This window comes from Chiloscyllium punctatum, chromosome 24 (genome assembly GCF_047496795.1).
Source record: "Chiloscyllium punctatum isolate Juve2018m chromosome 24, sChiPun1.3, whole genome shotgun sequence".
NCBI classification, from domain to species: domain Eukaryota; kingdom Metazoa; phylum Chordata; class Chondrichthyes; order Orectolobiformes; family Hemiscylliidae; genus Chiloscyllium; species Chiloscyllium punctatum.
This window is the reverse complement of record NC_092762.1, coordinates 69,978,598-69,999,187: the sequence shown is the minus strand read 5'-3', so window position 1 is coordinate 69,999,187 and position 20,590 is coordinate 69,978,598. Positions and strand designations below refer to the sequence as shown.

The window sequence follows — 20,590 nt, the reverse complement described above, 5'->3', positions numbered from 1 at the left end:
TTTTAAAAAAAGGCTTCAGGTCGACCTGAACATAATCACTACAGAATAGATAAGGTGCAGGGGGTGACCATTTCGCCCACTGCACCTTCTATGACTGACTGCCAATCTCCTGCCTTTTCCTCATGTACCTGCACACCATTTCTATCCAAATAATCAGCCCTGAATGCTATTTACAAACACTTTTTCATTTTCTTTGAAAGCTCAATTGAACCTAGAATTCTCTCAATCCTCCAGGGTCCTTGAAATCACTAAAAAGTACTGATTTCATGAATTCAGTATCATCTCCATTGTACTTGTAGATCAATGTTGAATATATCACTTTTAGTTGTCTATTAAAGTCAGGCATTTTGGCTGCAAGGCTTATAGAGGCCCCTTAAGTACATGTGATTCTGGTTTATAGTATTCTTAATGTTTTACAGCAGACACTTTGCACAGTGAGAAGTATAAATAAATACATGCAATTTCTTATCTTATGAACCATTACTAAACATGACTCACCCAGAGAGAAAAAGCTGAAAAAAATGCAAATGTTATTCCTCTACTCATGTTGGAAATATCTTAATACTGGAACATTTTTCCCCAGTGTATCAGTGTCCTCAATTAAAATTGCTTTTTTTTTTGAAAAGATGCCCAATACGTAGGAGAAGGTGACAACTACAGATGCTGGAGATCAGAGTTGAAAAGTATGGTGCTGGAAAAACACAGGAGGTCAGGCAGCCAATATCTGGGCTGACACCCAAAACTTCTATTTCCCATTCCTCGGATGCTACCTGACTCTGCTGTGCTTTTCCAGTGCCACACTTTTTTCGACTAGTTACCCAATGTGTCTAATATGTAAAGATATTTACTTATGTTTCATGGAAGGCTTGGATTAAATTTGAGCTATATCAGAGGCTTGCAGTGAAAGTATTTCAGCAACTGCTATTTTAAGAAAATATTTATTTAAAGGCAGGTCTGAAACAAACAAATTTATAGGCCAAAAAGGACCTATTCATTCTTTCATGAGATAGGGGAAATCACTAACAAGGCTAGCATGCATTTGCTGGCCATCTCTAATTGCCCTTGTGCTGCATGGCTTGCTCAGCTCAATTGCTTTGCTGTGGTTCTAGATTCACTTAAGGTCAGACGAGATAAAGGTGGCAGATTTCCTTTCACAAAAGGGCAATGAACCAGATAAGTTTTGTTTTTAATCATGTGGTGAAGCCGTTCCTCCAAATTGTCATCCTTGGGGTTTTTTTCCAGAGAAGTCATAAAAGACAGACTCTGAAAAGAGTAAGTTGAAGGGCTTTAGGGCCAGTTTGATTATAGCTAACAGATACTGCCTCAGGAAACAGACTTTGTGGTAAAAGATGGACAATGAAAGTGGAGTGGCCAGTTCTCTCAGTTCAGCTTTTCTCTGGTTTGATTTAGTTAGCAAGCAGTACTGTTGAGAAGCTGTTGGACCCAAGAGAAGCAGGTCTATGCTGATCTTCTCTCCGACAATTCTTCTGTAAAACCCCGAGTTTGATTTTACCTTTTGTGCCAAGGGGTGTTTATGGGGATTGTTGCAAGTATTTAGTTTAGAACTACTAAGTTGGGACGGTCTGTTGGGTTTTCAGATAGGTTACGTTATTTGGTATTCTGTTCTCTTGTTTGTGGTTTCATTCGGTAAGCTTGTAAATAAATTGTTTTGTTTGAAACGAAGGTGTTTGACCAACTGCATTTCTCCTGGAATATTCACATTACACCTGCTTAACACAACTAGCAAAGTTAGAGTCGAGGCTACTTTCTTGAAATGTTTGAGGGGGTCTGACCTGGTCCATAACAATCGACAATCGTTTCTTATTACTCAAATTCAAATGCCACTAGCAGCTGGAAAGGTATTTTAACTCCACCTGATTTAGGTTCAAAGAGGGTGCAACCAAAAATAGGGGAGAAACAAGTCCGGGTGTGAACGTATTCAATTAATCTCTGTCAATATAACCTGAGAAGGATTATACACAGATATAACAACTCATTTTCACAGAATGAAAAGTTTGGTAAGGAGACATTTTGTATGAAATTTTCAAATGGACTCAGTCAGGGTTGTACGGCATGGAAACAGATCCTTTGGCTTAAATTGTTCCATGCCGACCAGATATTCTAACTCAGATAGTGAGGACTGCAGATGATGGAAAGTCAGAGTCAATAAAGTGTGGAGCTGGAAAAAGCACAGCTTGGCAAGCAGCAAAAGGAGCTGGGGAGTCAACCTATCAGGACTGGGGAAAAGTAGGTGGGATGATAATAGGTGGATGCAGGTGGGTGATTGAGATTGGTCGGTGGGAAGGGTGGAGTTGATAGGTGGGAAGGAAGATGGACGGGTTAGGTCAGGGCAGGACAGAGATGGGGGCTAAACCTGGGATAAAACGAGGGGATGGGGAGATTTGGAAGCTGGTGAGTCCTATGTTGAGGCCTGATTCCCTAAATTAATCTGGTTCCATTTGCCAGCATTATCTTTTGGTTCTCTGAATACTGGTACAGAAAATACTCCAATGCAATGCAGGAACACACCTGCACGTTAACTTAATGGTATCCCTATTTTATCTCTCCATCCCAGAGGCTCCTAGCCTCATTCCTGATGAAGGACTTTTGTCCGAAACATCGATTTTCCTGCTCATCAGATGCTTCCTGACCTGCTGTGCTTTTCCAGCACCCAACACTCTACTCCCTAATTGTGATGCCTGAGGAAGCAAAGGCAACTATAGATCTTCTACAGGTTAAAAAGCTTGAAGAGTCTCAGCCTTTTTCTGTACAAAAATCCATTTTGCACCTATATTTAGGGTGTATGTATCTTCAGTAACTCCTACACAACTTCAAAAAGGCATTATCCTTACCAGTTAATCCAACCTTCTTCCTGCAGGTGAAGCATCTATTCTTTTTGGGTTTTGACTTTTCTAGAACCTTGTCGTCTCCTTCTGTGGAACTTTCTGCAGGTTCCACATTCACAGGAACTGGAAATACAACATCCAATAGAATAGGTTTATTTCAGTGATGAATGCTTGCAAAATAATTAGAAGAGATTCACGAGATTAAATTAAATACAGGTTCTGACAACTATTTTATTTTCACAATTTGGTTCTTAAAAAAAACTCCTTTAACGTGCATACTTTTGTAATTCAGAAAAATTGGTGTGCTCAGGAAGCTCAGTGTGCAAAGTTTAGTCTCATTAATCAGCAATGAATTTGCTGAAAAAAGGTCAAATAGTATGAAGTGCACACTTCTAGAATAATCTACAAAAAAATTAGCTTTAGCTGCTGAAAGATCTAAAAATAAACCATTGCTTACTAGAATACCAGCACGAAAGGTTAAGTTTCAAGGAAATGCCTCAGACTGCATTTTTCTTGTCTTGAACACAGAAGATTAACAGGTGATATAATTTAGATGTTTAAGAGGTTCAAAGAAGGTGAGAGAGAGAAACTCTCATCAAGATGTTAAAAATAAGGGGGCATGAACTTGAAGATTTAGGCCCCTGGGAATGATGTCAGGGTGTACCCTTTTACAGAGGAGAGAAAATACAGAACATGCTTTCTCTAAATTCAATTGGAAATTAGAAAAAACTGAATTACTAAGCTTTTTGTTAACCAAAGGCTAGTAAGTGAAATGGAACCAAAGTGAGAAGTTGAGTTAAAATACTTATGATTAAGTTACATTGGTTTGAACACTATAACCAAATTAGATTACTTCCCTACATACTGAAACTTTCCCATAAAAAAAGTTATCAGTATTTAAGAAATCAAAGTATAACCACCTGTACTTATTCATGCTTTTCAATATTTGTCATTTATTCTTTCCATATTCAGTCTTCATACTGATAGAATTGCCTAGCACCTATCTTGGAGGTCATAAACCAACCTGATCCTGTGACAACTTCAGCTTTTAGAGCACCCTCAGTTTCAGTGCTTGATTCATCTTGAGAAATGCTCATTGCAGTCATCTGCTGTGTTACTGGAGTGCTAGAAGAGAATTATGGCATTTTTTGTAAAAAAAAATGTTATAGAGTAGGTAAATTATATATTAACATTTATAGATCATAAGTAACGAGCTTTTCTTTTACTCCTGGAATATGGACATCACTGGCAAGGCCCCAATGGTCCTTGAACGCATCAGCTTGCTAAGCCACTTTAGAGAACAATTAAGTGTCAACCACATTACTGTGGATCTTGAGTTGTTTGTAAGGACACCAGGTCATGTGAGAATGAGATTTCATTCCTTTAAGATCATTGCTGAAGCAGATGGATCTTTAATGACAATTACAGTAATGGCAATTGCCATCGAAATTTCAAAGCATTTCCAGAGCATCAGTTTGGGCCTCTGGATTATCAGGACTAAGTTAACATCTTCCCTAATACTATCCTTCATGGCAGTCATTTTATGAAAATCCTCAAATCTGAGATTAGGTTACTCCACTTATTTATTCTTTAGATTTTCATGTATAAAGTTTTTTAAATTTTCTTTTCATAAAATACACCAGGAACAATGGAGGAACTAGAATTTAAATATGAAGCACACCAAGGGAAGGTAAGTTTGAAACCTAATCCATTCATTCAATAACTGCATTAGATTAAACTTTAACCAGCACATAACTGGCCCATGCTGAGAAGCATGGTTTGGTTCACAGCCCGTATGCAGATACAGCCTAGAACCCTGTAGCTAGCTAAAATAAGCAGCTATAGTTCAAGCTGAGAGACAGGATATCTAAGCTAAGAGGTGCTGTAGGGTTAACTGCAAAATCATATTCCAACACCACTAACTATCTTCAGGCAGGGACTCAGAACTGGAGTGAATAAAACAAAACGTCTAGAATTGTCACATTCTTGTTCCAATCTAGTCCGACTCTATCCTCACGAACAGTAGACATACCTAGTTTTGGCCGATGTAGCATTCACAGAAGCTTCTGCAGACATTTCGGGGTTTGTTTCCGTGCACTGAACAGGGATGGACTCTGTACTTGAACTGTTGTTACTACTGACCACACTAGCTGCTGTTGGGCAAAAGAATTAATGCAAACTCATTCAAAACTCAGACGCACAGAAAATTTCTAAAATAATTCCACCACTGCATTTAGTCATTTTTAAGAATGTAATATTGTGATTTAAGTTCTAGTGGTTACATTGCAGTTAATAAAAAAATTTCTTTTTTTGTCAATTCTTTTGATTTTTTCTTTTTGGTGGAACTTGAACCAGAATAAGAAACATGACAAAAATGGTTAAAGAAGATTACATGTGTATCTTACCCTTGCTCATGCAGGGAGCATAAGCAACTCTACATCCTGAAGGGATACAACAAAAACAATTACTGAATTTCTATTACACCCTGGCAAATCTACACTACAATTTGACATTTATTTCTTCTCTCCCAATGTACTAAATCTAAAAGTGAAAGTTACTACATCTTAACTTTTAACACTTGAAACTTTTAAAAATTATGCCCCTTAATATGTAAGTCTCTTTCAATGAAATGAATTCATCCAGTGTTATTAGTCATACAGGCTCAAAAGATCCTGATTTGACTAAAAGCAGGTGCCAAGTTAATATACGTAACATTAGGAATGTGACAATTATAATTGTTTTCCTTGTTTTGTACAGAAGGACCAAAGTAGCCAGGATGATTTCTGATTAACATCTTGCCATCTCTGCTGAAAATGCCACATGCATACATGTTGGGGCAAAAACAGGACTTGATGTGGCCAATATACTTTGCATCTTTCTTCCCTTTCTAAGCTGTCAAAAAGCTTGTTAAATACAGTCTTATCTTACCAAGTGTCACTGTCTTCAGAAAGAAATAAGGAAACTGACAAGAAAAAAAATGCATTAACAGAGAAAGCTATGGCCTTATGAAGTAGCGTTCCTCAATTAATGTGCATGTCACAGCCTTTAAGTGAAACCCATTGTTATTAGGAAATGCAAAGATAGAATCAAAATCCAGATAATTATGACAGAGATATGGTATAAAATGCAGAGAGATATAAATTCCTGATTAAATCAGTCTATTACTCATACCCTGAATCTACAGTAGGGCTTGTTGTGCAGCCTGCAAAGCTAACATCAACTCTTTTCCACGTGTACAAATGTACTCCAACTTCATAGTTAAAAGAACTGTCTAAGGCTGATCAAAAATTGAATTAATTTCTTGCTCATTTAAAAGAAACTGAAATAACCTAGCTGCAATCATCCAATGACAAGAATCCTTTTACCATGAATCTACACATCACAACTATTTAGGTGACAGACAGACAAGCTTTGTAACCATGTTGTGTGTTTTGGTGGAAGATGATAGCCTTTCAAAATAGCAATCGCTATTTCTTAAAATAATTAAATACATGTTGGCTTCTGAAAATTATGAGAATTTACAGAATAGACACCAGTTCTGCCACACTTCAGACCAGCTTCACTTCCAAATATTAATTTTGAATACATTATGAGGATGTCAAAGTCTCAAAATTATCTTGCTGTATTCCACAAAACAAGTGTCATATGTTGCAGAGGTCTCAAAAAGTATATATCTGCCACTTGCATAAGAAATAGGAATGTTATTCAGCCCCTTAAGCCTGTTGCACAATTCAATAGGATCATGGCTGATCAGACACTCCTCACATCTATTTTCCCGCCCTTTCCCCATGTGCTCGATTCCTCTACTATCACGAATCAATCTCAGTCTTAAATATAAATAAGGACTTCAACTCCACAGCTCTGTGGGGCAAGGAGTTCGAAAGACACTTACCCTCAAGAAATTCATCTTTCTTAAATTCATGCCTCTAATTCTGAGACAATGCCCTCTGGTCCTAGATTCTCCCATGAGGGGGGAAAACTCTTAGCATTTACTCTGTCGAACTTCTTAAGAATTCTATACATTTCAATGAGATCACCTTATTCTTCTAAACTCCATAGAGTAGATTCCCAACCTGTTTAACCTTTGTACATAAGACATTCCCTCCAGACCAGGGATCATCCTCGTGAACCTACATTAAATTGTCTCCAATCAAATGATATCTTTCCTTAAATAACGGAATTAAAATTGCTCTCAATACTCCAGATGTGATCTCACCAGCACCTCATTCATTAAGACTTCTCTACTCAAACTCCAATCTCTTTGAAATAAGGGCCAAGATTCCTTAGCCTTCTCAATTACCTGTTGCACTTTCAAGCTACTTTTGTGTTTTATGCACAAGTACTCTCAAGGCCCTTTGTGTCACTTCTTTCTGCAGTTTATCTCTACTTGAATATTGTCCTTTTGTTCTCCCTTCCAGAATGGAAAACTTCACATTCTGGCACATTGTACTCATTGATAGAAGGGGAAGTGACATTTTTGATTCGGGATAACATTACAGCTGTACCTAGGGAGGATATTCCAGGGAGTGCACCCAGTGAAGTTATTTGGGTGGAACTGAGAAATAAGAAAGGGATGATCACCTTAATTGAATTGTACTATAGACCCTGCAATAGTCAATGGGAAATTGAGAAGCAAATTTGTAAGGAGATCTCATTTTTGCAAGAATGAGTGTTGTAATAGTAGGGAATTTTAATTTTCCAGACATAGACTGGGACTGTTATAATGTTGAGGGTTTGATTGGAGGAAGTTGTCAAGTGCACAGAAGAAAATTTTCTGACTCAGTGTGTGGATGTAGCCACTAGAGAAGGAGCAAAACTTTACCTTCTCTTAGGAAAGAAGGCTGGACAAGTGACTCAGGTGACAAAGGGGGAGCACTTTGGGGGCAGTCATCATAATTCTATTAGTTTTAAAAGTTAAGTAAAAGGGTACACGTGATCTAAAGTTCTAAATTTGATGAAGGCCAATTTTGACAGTATTAGGCAAAAACTTTCAAAAAATTGGTTGGTGGCAGCTATTCGCAGGTAAAAAGGGATGGGCAAAAAATGGGATAATCAAAGTTCAGAGATAGCATGTTCTTGCTGATATGAAGGGCAAGGCTAGAAGTTGTAGGGAATTACGAATGACTAGAGAAATTGAGGCTCTGGTCAAGAAAAAAAGGAGGCGGCATCAATCAGGTATAGACAGCTGAGATCGAATGAATCTCCCAGAGTACAAGGGCAATAGGAGTATACTCAAGAGGAATATCAGGAGAACAAAAAGGGGACATGAGATCGTTTTGGCAAATAGGGTTAAGGGGAATCCAAAGAAATTCTACAAATACATTAAGGTTAAAAGAACTAGGGAGAAAACAGGGCCCCTTAAAGATCAACAAGGCCACCTATGTGCAGGACCACATGAGACAAGCAAGAAACTAAATGAATATTTGTCCACATCAATATTTATGTGGACAAGGATATGGAAGCTACAGAACTCAGAAATAAATAGCAAAATACTGAAAGTGTCCATATTACAAAGACAATGGTGCTAGACATCTTAAAACAACAAGTGAGTAACGGACCTGATCAGTTATATCCCAGAATTTTGTGGAAAGCTAGGGAAGTGATTGCTACGCCCCTTGCTGAAATATTTATATTGTCAACAGCGACAAGTGAGTTGCCAGAAGACTGGAAGGTTGGATAACATGGTGCCATTATTTAAGAAAGGGGGTAAGAAGCCAAAGAAATAGACTGGTGACCCTGACATCAACGATGGGTAGGTGGCTGGGATTCTGAGGAACAGTTTTGCCTGGAATGTCGGAGGCGGAGGGGTAACCTTATAGAGGTTTACAAAATTATGAGGGATATGGATAGGTTAAATAGACAAAGCCTTTTCCCTGGGGTTGGGGAGTCCAGAACTAGAGGGCATAGGTTTAGGGTGAGAGAGGAAAGATATAAGAGAGACCTAAGGGGCAACTTTTTCACAGAGGGTGGTACGTGTATGGAATGAGCTGCCAGAGGCAGTGGTGGAGGCTGGTACAATTGCAACATTTAAGAGACATTTGGATGGGTATAGGAATAGGAAGGGTTTGAAGGGATATGGCCGGGTGCTAGCAGGTTGGACTAGATTGGGTTGGGACATCTGGTCGGCGTGGACGGGTTGGACCAAAGGGTCTGTTTCCATGCTGTACATCTCTATGACTGGTTAGGGATAGTCCATGTGGCTTTGTGCATGGGAAATAATGTCTGACTAACTTGATTTAGTTTTGTGAAGTAGTGACAAAGATGATTAATGAAGGCAGAGCAGTGGATGTTGTCTATATGGACTTCAAGGCATTTGACAAGATTCTGCATTGTAGACTGGTTAGCAAGGTTAGATCAAAGGGACCTCTAGCCATTTGGATACAAAATTGACGAAGGCACAAGGCAGAGGGTGGTGGTAGAAGTTTGCTTTTCATACCAGCAGTGTGCTGCAAAGATCAGTGCTGGGCCTACTGCTTTTTGTCATTTATATAAAAAGTGATTTTGATATGAATATAGGAGGTATGGTTAGGAAGTTTGCAGAAGATACCAAAATTGGTGGTATAGTGGACAGCAAAGGGAGTACTTTGGAGTACAAAGGGAGCTTGATCAGATGGGCAAATGGAGTTTCATTTAGATAAGGAGGAGGTGTTGCATGTTTTGTAAAATAAATCAGGTAGACAGGACTTATTCACTTAATGTAAGCTCCGGGGAAAGTTGCCAAACAGAAAGACCTTGGGGTGCAGGTCATAGTTCATTGAAAGTTAAATCGGAATTAGACAGGATAGTGAAGGCAGCAATTGGTAAGCTGGCTTTTATTAGTCAGCTCATCAAGTATAGGGGTTGGGAGGTCATGATGTGACTGCACAGGACATTGGTTAGGCCATTTTTGGAACATTGCAATCAATTCTGGTTTCTCTGCTAAATGTATAGATCAAAATGCCATTTAAGCTTTGTACTAGACTCCACCACCACTTCTGACAGCTCATTCTATACATGCATCTGTATGAAAAAGTTGCCCCAAGGTCACTTTTAAATCTTTCCCCTCTCACCCTAAACCTATGCCGTATAGTTTTGGACCTTCCTCCCCTGGGTATAAGACCTTGGCTTTTCACCCAGTCTATGTCCCTCATGATTTTATAAACCTCTATAAGCCTCAGCCTCAAATGTTCCAGGGAAAATAGCCCCAGCCTATTGAACATCACCCTATTAGCTCAAATGTTCCAACCTTGGCAACATCCTTGTAAGTCTTTTCTGAACCCTTTCATGTTTCACAATATCCTTCATAGCATGGACAAGCTGGACCAAAGGGCCTGTTTCTGCACTGTACATCTCTCAGAATCTAAAACTGCTTATATCCCTGTTGCAACCTGTCTTTCTGCCTTTGTGTCATCTGCAAATTTTGTCACGTCCTTCCAAGTCATTAACATATATTGTAAACAGCTGAGGTCCCAACATTAATCCCTGTGGAACTCCATTGGTCACAGTTCACTAATCTGGAAAAGAACCCCTTGTGTCCATGAGCACTTTCCTACCCATTAACTGATCCCTATGTAAATATACTGTGGACTTCCCCTTTTTCCCCAATTATTCTTGCATTTCATGTAAAATGAAATGACACATTAAATGCTGTGAGCACTGCACTAGCTATGCTTCATCAGACTAACTTCCACACTGGTCATTCAGAATAGAGAAAGCTAGACAGCTACAGCTGAATTCCAGCACAGCTTCAAAAGTATAGCAATCAACCTCTACTGCGAAGGCAGGGAACAAGAGAGAAACAGAGTGCAGCTACATGATGAGTACTTGGCAAGTGGAAACCAAATAGAGCAAGTTCCATCCACACAGAGAGAGTGCTAAATTTCTAACCTTAGTTCAGGCATTTAAATGTTGACAAATTGAAAAAAAAAGAGTACATACAAAAATCTGCTGGGAACAATAATTGTAAACCTTGGGTTTTATTGCTGTATGTCTTAACTCCACCCCAAACATGACAAATTCATAGCACATAAAAGCATACAAAGCAAAATATTTTTGGTCAAACTATACACAGCCAATTTGAATGCTCCAAAGCAAGCCTACTTATAGGTATTGCTTTAAACAATGTATTATGCCAATTACACTCAATATTCACCATATGGTTCAGGCCTTGAAATCAGTTTCAAAAAAACAGATTAATGAACGAATTTGTCCCTCCAGAAGTCAGCATCATTAGGGTAAGTATAAAGGCACATTATTTGCAGGGAAACAAATAGCACTCACTTTTCATTAGATTCACCTTATTTTGGGTGAATGTTTTTTTTAAAATGTGGAGAGTTGCTGAAAGTAGGCTGATATTGTAGTCAGAGAAACTGGGCACCTTAAATACGAAAGGAGGATAAGCAATGGTGTGTTTATCTCCTTTAAAAAAAAATGGAGAAAAGGGAAAAAAATTGAACAAAAAGTTGGGAGACAAAGGAAATGCATAAGAAAAATAATTTTAAATCACACAGCAACAACTTAAATCTCACACCATTCAATGCATTTCAGTGATAAAGCAGAGAAAAATACTGTTTCCACAGAGCTAGTAGCATACTGACAGATCTTGGAAAACATCTGAATTCTCATGTTGAACCTCAACTGCTCTTGCCCAATGTTTCTGTAGTCATCTTAAAAGTGTCGTCATTATTTGGCAGAAAATTATATGTCTATATATTTTTCTCCTTGGTTTACCACAAATGCAGAAAGGAAAATTACCTGAAAAAGCAGAACTTTCCCCATCCTATCTGGGGAAGTTTCTCATGGTGTTCCATGTTGAACCTTCCTGACTCACCTGGTGGGCTCATCCTTCCACTGTTCTGCTGTCTCTGTAGATACTCCTTGTAGCAAACTGAACACATCCCATTGGTTCGAGGGTTGCCATAGAAACCACAGCCAGTGGTACACAGCATGGGCACCTGTGTTTGATTTGTCTCCTGGGCCATCCTGTTTTAGATATACCCACTGTACAATCTGTAATTAGATAGAAGAGGTCAAACAGATTGCAAGAGCAGCACATGACAAAAAGTATTAGAACTACACTTCATTTTTACGGTCCAATATCAGATTTCTAATATGGTGACCTCCCTTGGGATGAAACAATTCTCTACAGAAGCGTACAGAAATTCAAGAAAGTTTGTGAAACCTACACCAAGTCGTTTTACCAATATGAAAAAGAGAAATCAATCTCTTCTTTCTTATTTTGCTCAATCAGCAAGTACCACTTGAATAATTAGGAAAGGTAATTTGAGATTACTGACCTGAATAAATCCTAGCAATGTTGAAATTTATGGGCATGGATTTTTTTGTTTTCTTTAAAAAAAACAGCACATGTAATTTCAACTTGACACTGTTGCCCATCTCCTTTTCAGATGAACTCAAGGACAAGCCTTTCTCATTATGACTGGAATTTTTAAAATGTTTTAACACTTTAAAAACAAGGACCTGCTGGTGAAATAGTGTCAGTAAAAACAGCTCTCTTGCAACAAAACATCTTTTAACAGATCAAGTCAGTCACAAAATCTTACTTGCTGTATAAAGTTCCAATTTGAATTACCAATGTGTTCCATTTAAAATTCAAGTCTCAGTCAAAATCCAATTTATTGCTCATATCCAAAACCATAAAATCAAAATACTCAAAGTTCATTCATTTGGTCACTGGGGAAATTAACCACAGTGCAGCACTGAGCAATAGAGATGACCAAAATTCAAGATTTAACCATTGATCTGCACCAAATCAACTCTTCTCAACTGAGGCAAGTAGGGTGTAAAGTTTCTGTTCACACTTGTCAACTGGTGATTCCTGTTGGTGGTCAATGTCAAAAGTCACATGGTATCAGATTACAGTCCCACAGGTTTATTTGAAATTTTAAGCTTTCAGAGCTTTGCTCCTTCTTCAGCCATCTAGTGAGAGGATATATCGGATTCAAAATTTATAAGTAAAAGATCAAAAGGGTCATACAACTGATGTGAATATATTGAACAATCTGTTGTGGCGTTGGAGAGATCAGAGCAGTACCAACACAAAGAAAACACATGGGCAAGCAGAAAGATAACCCTACAGGGAGAGAAAAAAAAAAAGGAGAGAAGAGACCCACAAGGCGAAACTAAAATGGGCAAGGAACATCTGGCAGTTGCTAAGTTTTTATTTTATATGCAGTTTGAAAGATTTCAGAATGAAGTGACAAAAATGTTAAAATATGCATTAACAGTAGCTTTATATTTAGGTGGTCACTTGGCAATTGTCAGAACATGACCATCTATCACAACAGCATCAAAGTTGTGCAACACACAATCCATTGCGCTCTGGACAAAAGTATGCATTAGGTGATCTGTTGCCAAATTGACAGTCACACTAACTTGCATCAATTCACTTCCAAATGTCTTATTGCAGTTGATATATTATCTTTAATATGGGAAAAGTTCTTCAAAAACATCACATGGGCTATTTTACTCCTGCTAAGCTTCATAGTTCTAAGTAAAACCAGTCAAACCAAGTAATAGTGTTCAGCATAGACTGTGCCCAACCTTAATGCTGAGACAATCCCAGAATCACATATGAAATCCTTGAAACACAAATTTACTTCCCATAGACACAGCATTTACAAAAGGCTTAAAATTTGCTCCATCCCAAAGCTATGCACTAAGAACCCTCTTTCTCCAAAAAAGGTCAAATTGCTCCCTATTTTGACAACTAACTTTCATTTCTCTAAGATGGAAACTTGATCGATTCAATGGTGATTACCACCCTTATCTTTCCTCTCAAGAGGATGAGCTGCAATCAGTCAACAGAAATCCCAGACTCTCCATTGACCTGAAAACTCCCCGTCAAAGCAGGCTCGTGTAATTTACACCTCTTGGTCAACATTTATTTCTCAACCTACATAGTTAAGTAATTATCTACCGACTTACTGTTTGAGGGGTTCTTATATTCACACTGACAAGTCACATGTCTCCTTGACCTGTGACTAAACTTTCCATTTAAATACAAGAAACTGTCATCTCTCAGTTCAGAAGGTTTTCATTATTTCAGTTTACCTAACACAGTCTCCTCCACTGTTCTATTAAGCTGCTTATTTGAAGTAATAGAGAATGAATTTTCTTGGCAAAAACAACTTGCTTTGAATTAACAGTTGGCTGGACCACATTACTTGTCTATGGTCCTTTTTAATTAGATTGTGAACATCAGAAACAAAGGTGTTCATATGGCTGGTTTTGAGAAAGGTTACACACAAATATAAGCTTAGAATAAACAACAGGCAGAGAAATTAATTAACAATCAAGAGGGAGACATGCAGACAGACAATTGGTGGTGGTTTAACCAGAGGGTCACCACACCTTGGGTGAGGGAAGGGGTTGGGAAGGACAGTCCTTCATGGCAACCTTAACAGGTGCTGGAATTGCACTGCAAACCCACCAACCGGCAAACACAGTAGTTGCCGTTTGCTCAGTTGGCTTAACCAGGGTTAAACAATAGTGTAAGTTATAGTGGTCTGAAAATTATTCCTACAGTCCTTCAATCAGATTTGGAAATAAAATACAAACTAGATCTGTAACAACCACAGAAAGAATTCATTGTGTGCTAGATTTCACAGTATCAGTAAAAGAAAGCATTCAAATGTTTGCTGTTACTGGATGTTAAAGAAGCCTCACAACTAAAGAATACAAAAACCAAAAGGCTGAAAGGTGGTGGCAAACAGAAATATTAGAGGCTATTACTAACAGTTCACTGCTTCAAATCAGCATTACGCTTAACTGTTCGCTACTAATTTATACTTTAAAACATTATACCTGTTACTTTCACGTACAAGCAGCTTTCCCTCAGTTCAAATGTATTGAGGCCCAGACAGGAAAAGATCGGTTAAACATTTAAGAGATGTTCCAAAAACATGAAAACTCTTTAAAAGTTTGACAAAGTGAAATCCAGAACTTAAAAGACTTGTGATTAAAACCTTTTGAACATCTCACGAAAACAACCCTATATTGTAAAAATTTCAACACTGGATAGTGTTACATCATTAAAAAATTTAAACACGCTGGAATTTTCACTTCTCGTAGCAGCCTGTTTTATGTATCTCTGTGATGCAGTGACTGCAAGCCAGCTTTGCTCATAGGTGCCTGCAGTTTCAGTCCATGTTACTGTTGCTAGTCCTTTGTGCAGCCATTGCTGGGACAGAATCTTGCAGGTTTGCGTATAAAGTCATAGAGATATACAGCATGGAAACAGACCCTTTCACCCAATTCATCTACTCCCATTTCCCAGCATTTGGCCCATATCCCTACATACCTTCTACTTCAGTGGTGAATGACATCTGGCTCAATCGCAAAATCAAAAAGGTATAAAGAATTACTTTACTCTTCAATGTTGACAATTGACATTCTATAAATCTGCAAGTGTTTGCTCTTCTCCTGTTGGACTGTGCGCTTTCCTATATTCCCCTCTTCTTTCTTGACAGCATCCCTGATCTGAGCTTCCATCTAAAGGCATATTGGTACATCACCTCATGCACTGCCCTCCCCGTTACACCAGGCAAGAATCAATTATAGCAAATGTTGATGATGATAGCCGATGTTATTACTGGACAAGTGAGATCCCAGACTAATGTCAGCCTGATTTTTGTTTTGGTTTTAACAAGGTGAAACACAAAGACTCCGGTTTAAGAATAGGTTATTTGTTATAATGAGTTATTTTAAGACAAATAGAATAAATTAATTGTCATTAAGTTGAAGGTGTTTACTGTACCTTAAAGTGAGAGAAAATGCTGTTCTGAACTGAGAGCTTACAAGCACCTGTGTATATGACTCGATGGCAGTCCCAGAGTGTACTGGAAAATCAACAATATGTAACATTTGGCTGTGAAATTCATACTTGCGTTGGTTGCTGTTTTGACAACAATTTTAATTTAACCAATTTAAATCGTGCTCCAGGATACTAAAACCCAATAGTTTGAATTTATTGTTTTGCCAACATCAAACCAATGAGATGATCAGATATTGGAGATATAAAAATGCAGACATTTTGAAAATTCGAGCACGAGCAACTGCCATTGAGAGAGTCAAGAAATTAGGAAACTCTATCAAAAGGGATCTTTTCACAGTAAAGAGAAAGACAATGACCCAGAGAGATTTTCAGCCAGAAGACGACAGATACGGTGTGGTTTTGAAATTAAGTTAATATAATTTTAATAAAGTGTCTAATTGGAACAGCATACTGCTATAGAGGTGGAGGCAGGTAATAAGCAGAGAAGAGAAAGGGGGGGCTTAGAGTTGTGAATAGTTGTTTCAAGTTCACTTTCAGGAGTTAAAGAATAAATTGATATTTTTTAAATAGTGAAATTTGGGAGTTCGCAGTCACTCATTTAACAGATTACTAGGCAAGGTGAGCTTTTCTGGGTGGTTGGTGTAATTAACAGAAGGGTGCACCATGTCATTACAATATTTAAAACACATTAAATGATTTCATAGAACAGTATGAAAACCCAAATAATCCCAATAGCGTCTCATTACAGTACTGAGAATTCCCTCTTCTATCCCACAGAACTGGGACTTCAGTTGTCATGAGAATCTGATAGCCTCTTCCTTGATTTGGCATAGAACAGAGCTTCAACTTCATAGAATCCTTTCTAAGGTTTTAACCAAACGTTTTGGATTTTGAAATTTTAAAACTAAAACACTTAGGTTACCTTGTTCTTAAATTGTCTTAAACTACTGCACTCTCTCAGGGGCAACTATTTTACACATTCAACTTGTGCCAAGACTGAAAACACCTTTTCATGTGTATCATCAGTGCTCCAAGACAGCCCACTATATTCAGGTTATAACCAAAATGTCGGCTTCTCCACCTTCTGATGTTGCCTGGCTTGCTGTGTTCTTCTAGCTTCCTGCCTGTCGACTTTGGATTCCAGCATCTGCAGTTTTCTGGTCACTATATGTGAAGGCAACTTGGGATGTGCCTGCAAGGCTTGTACCCAAATCAAAGAAGCTCTCAACTAAAGGCAGTATCAAAATCAAATGAACTGCAGTTATTATCTGGTAAAACAAATTTTACTACTGCCTTTAAAATTCACTGAGAATCTGATAGTGCACGAGAAAGAAAGGGAGCTCGAGAGAGAGAAGCATAGAATCAGTGACAGCAATTTCTGAAATTCCACATTTCACTGCATGTGAAGACTCTAGAAATAGTTGTCAGCGTACTGACAAACGTTGGCAGCTTCCTTATTGTTACTACCACAAAATTTGGACCAAAATGTAGAGGTAAAGTCTAGAATTCTAAAGCTAGAACTCAGTGGTTTTTGAAAATACTTCACTTGACAGATGTAGTCACTGTGACTTACAGTACCACCAAACACATCTTAAACGACACAGGCTATCAACTTCAGTCTTTGAGATATCAAATGTACTCAGTCAAGAAACTTAAATGAGTCAATATTAGGTATGAACTGAGCACTATCTACAGTTCTGGAAAATAACATTTTGGCATTTCTCATGCAATTCAAAATTGTTCTCTCTCCCACATAACTGATTGTGAAATACCAAGTACCAGCAATTGTTTTCCTTTCAAGGTTAGATTGCAGGAGAAGAGCTTAAACATGGGAGGAGAAAGAAAGGAATTTACTGTGCTCAAAAGGACATACTGGGTCTGTGCCAATCTTTATAGAACTTGCAAATCTGCGAGAATTTCAGGACTCATTTTAAAGGCTGAAATACCACCTTACCCCAAAAATATTAACTTGTGCATTGGCTAATTGCCCAAAACATTTCAGTCATATTTTTGAAATGTAGGCAAATGCTGCCAATTTGTAAACAGCAGAATTCAGATAAACAAAAGTAATTCACAAGTTATGCAATTTGAATGAACAGTGATTGTAACTGCTGTATTCTTTTAATAATGTCAAAAGATATTTTTCATTATTCTTTTAATAATGTCAAAAGATATTTTTCATAACTGTACTAGCTTTGTACTGAGGGAGTGCTGCATTTTGTGTGGTCAAGTCCGGAATTGGGAAATTGAGCTTTCATTGTCAAATTATGAGGCAAACATGCTATTATCACACAAATTCACATGGAAAAAAATTCTAATTCTTTGTTTTCTAATATGGTAGCACATGAACAGCCAGCAGTCCACTGGACAATTCCCACTGGTTGTGCCAAGAGATAGACTTTAAAAATCCCTGTACCTTGGCAGATGAGGAGGGGGGGGTGGAGTGGGGGGGAAGGAAAAGAAATGTCTAACTACACATTTATCTCTTTCCAGCACATAGTATCATAATGTAAACACAAACATATTTAACTGCTTACATTGAAGTCAATGAAGTGTAACTAATCAGTTACTGTACTTCCTACTTACAAACAGAGAGAGGTGAAGATTCTGGATAAGTTAAAAGTGAGATTAATTAAACTTTCAGAGATTTGGCTGAAGTAATGACTGACTTTTTTCAGTAAATATGATCTTAAAACCACTTTAGAGTCTGTACGAAGGTTTGAACTACCTGTTCATAACTCTTCAACCTGAAAGGTTAACCCTGTCTTTCTCTTTCCTGAGAATGCCTGATCTGCTTAATACAAATAAATTACTTTTTTCTACATACATTAGAAAAAGAAACTAAATTAGAAAATAATAGTAAATTTGCTCATTTTGCAGAGTTTGGTATTCGTCTCATAAGTCTGAAGGTAAGGATCATGTGTCAGACTGGCAAGAGGCCGATGATTCAACAATTCTTTTCAAATACAGAATTTAAATTCACTCACTCATTTAAAAGCACATTTGATTGATGTAGAAAATGCAGCCCAACATTTGTATTTCTTACTCAAGATCAATAAGAACAAAATAGGGATGATAGATACACACTTTGACAGAAAAGGAAGTCTTCAGTATTTAAGTGGCAAGATGTTCAGAAGTGTTCAATTTCAAAAGGGCTGGTGTCCTTGCTCACGGGTCAAGGAGTTAACATGCAGTTACATCTTGTAATTAAAAAGGTAATAACAGTTGCCATCCTATTTACAAGAGGATTTGAGTACAGGAGTAAAGATGTCTCACTACACTTATGCAGTGGCTTGGTGAAACCACACTGGAGTACAGTGGTCTCGTGTTTTTTTTCCTCCAAGGAAAGATATACTTTACTTGCATAGAAGGTCAAAGGTTCAAACCAATTCCGAACATGCAGGGATTGTCCGGTGAGGAAATACTAAATTGACTGTGCCTATATTCTCTGAAGTTCAAAACAATGAGATGAAGTGCTACATAAGTGAGTTTTGGTAATTTTGAGTTCTGAACTGACATATGTGGGAAACATATTCCACAATACAACTACTCCCTCAAAACAAATTTAAAGAGATGAAATCAGTTGCTCTAAGAATTGAGAAAATAACTTCCAACGTATTGTTCTCTTTACAGAACAAATAATTTTATTCTATACCCAGCTGAAGCCCTAAATTTGACTTGATCCATAAACTGACTTCAGGTGCTCTTCAGGAGAAAGCGAGGACTGCAGATGCTGGAGATCAGAGTCAAGAGTATGGTGTGGAAAAGCGCAGATCAGGCAGCATTTGAGGAGCAAGTGAATTGACGTTTCGGGCATAAGCCCTTCATCAGGAAACTGATGAAGGGCTTATGCCCGAAACGTCAATTCTCCTGCTCCTCAGATGCACCTGACATGCTGTGCTTTTCCAGCACCAGACTCTCTACTCAGGTGTTCTTTGGTCAAAATTAAGAAAAATTCAAAGATGAACAAAAAGTATCTTGCTATTTGGTTGTCGTAGCATCAGTAATAATTGCTGAATTTCTTAGATGTGCTTACACTCTGACAAGTACTCCAGATACAGATTAATTAACTGGAAGGACATGTTCTACCCTTCTCCAGTGTTGCAATTTCTTTCAGTTTATTCATATCAACAGATACAGTTTTGCAAAATGAAGCTCTTGAAAAAGTTTCACTATGAACTATCATATTTGACATAATTCCTTACAGTTAAACCTCACGATAATTAAAGTGACAGTTCAAACGAGATTATAGAAATTACAGCATTTGAGAGTTGGGATAAGTTGTTATTGTCTGTGGGTTTAATACCATTTTCCAAACATCCCATTTAGTTTGAAGTATTCCCTATTAGCAAGATTTTACAGGGTGACCCTGGAAAACTTTCACAATTAGGGCACAAACTACAGCAATGCATTGATTGTAGTCACACATATGGAGTTTGCCGCCAGCAGGTTCACCTCAATTTTGCCAAACAAGCAAGTTCTTTGCTCTCAGGATTCAAATGTGCATAATTGCTTTAAAAGTTATATTTGCAGAGTTACTCAAAAAGTACAGTTGTTATTGCCAATCTGTAAAATAAATAAAACATAGTAATCAGGAAAGATAAGATTACAGCTGTGCTGAGGGAGGATATTCCCGGAAATACATCCAGGGAAGTTATTTGGGTGGAACTGAGAAATATCAAAGGGATGACCACCTTATTGGGATTGTATTATTGACCCTCTAATAGTCAGAGGGAAATTGAGAAACATTTAAGGAGATCTCAGTTATCTGTAAGAACAATAGGGTGGTTATGATAGGGGATTTTAACTTTCCAAACATCGACTGGAACTGCCATAGTGTTAAAGGTTTAGATGGAGAGGAATTTGTTAAGTGTGTACAAGACAATTTTCTGATTCAGTACATGGATGTACCTACTAGAGAAGGTGCAAAACTTGACCTACTCTTGGGAAATAAGGCAGGGCAGGTGAC

General features: G+C 37.9%; 1 protein-coding gene across 2 annotated transcripts in view; it reads right to left on the bottom strand.

The window, feature by feature from the left end:
- LOC140494677 (AN1-type zinc finger protein 6-like) overlaps nt 1–20,590 on the bottom strand; it is a 34,720-nt gene that overhangs the window by 7,311 nt on the left and 6,819 nt on the right. For both annotated transcript variants that reach the window (XM_072594137.1, XM_072594138.1), the window contains exons 2-5: nt 11,656–11,834; nt 4,879–4,999; nt 3,871–3,971; nt 2,853–2,969 (exon numbers count right to left, since the gene is read on the bottom strand). In XM_072594137.1, coding sequence (XP_072450238.1) covers nt 2,853–2,969; nt 3,871–3,971; nt 4,879–4,999; nt 11,656–11,806 — 490 coding nt within the window. In that variant the 5' untranslated portion in view covers nt 11,807–11,834. The remainder of the gene's footprint in view (nt 1–2,852; nt 2,970–3,870; nt 3,972–4,878; nt 5,000–11,655; nt 11,835–20,590) is intronic.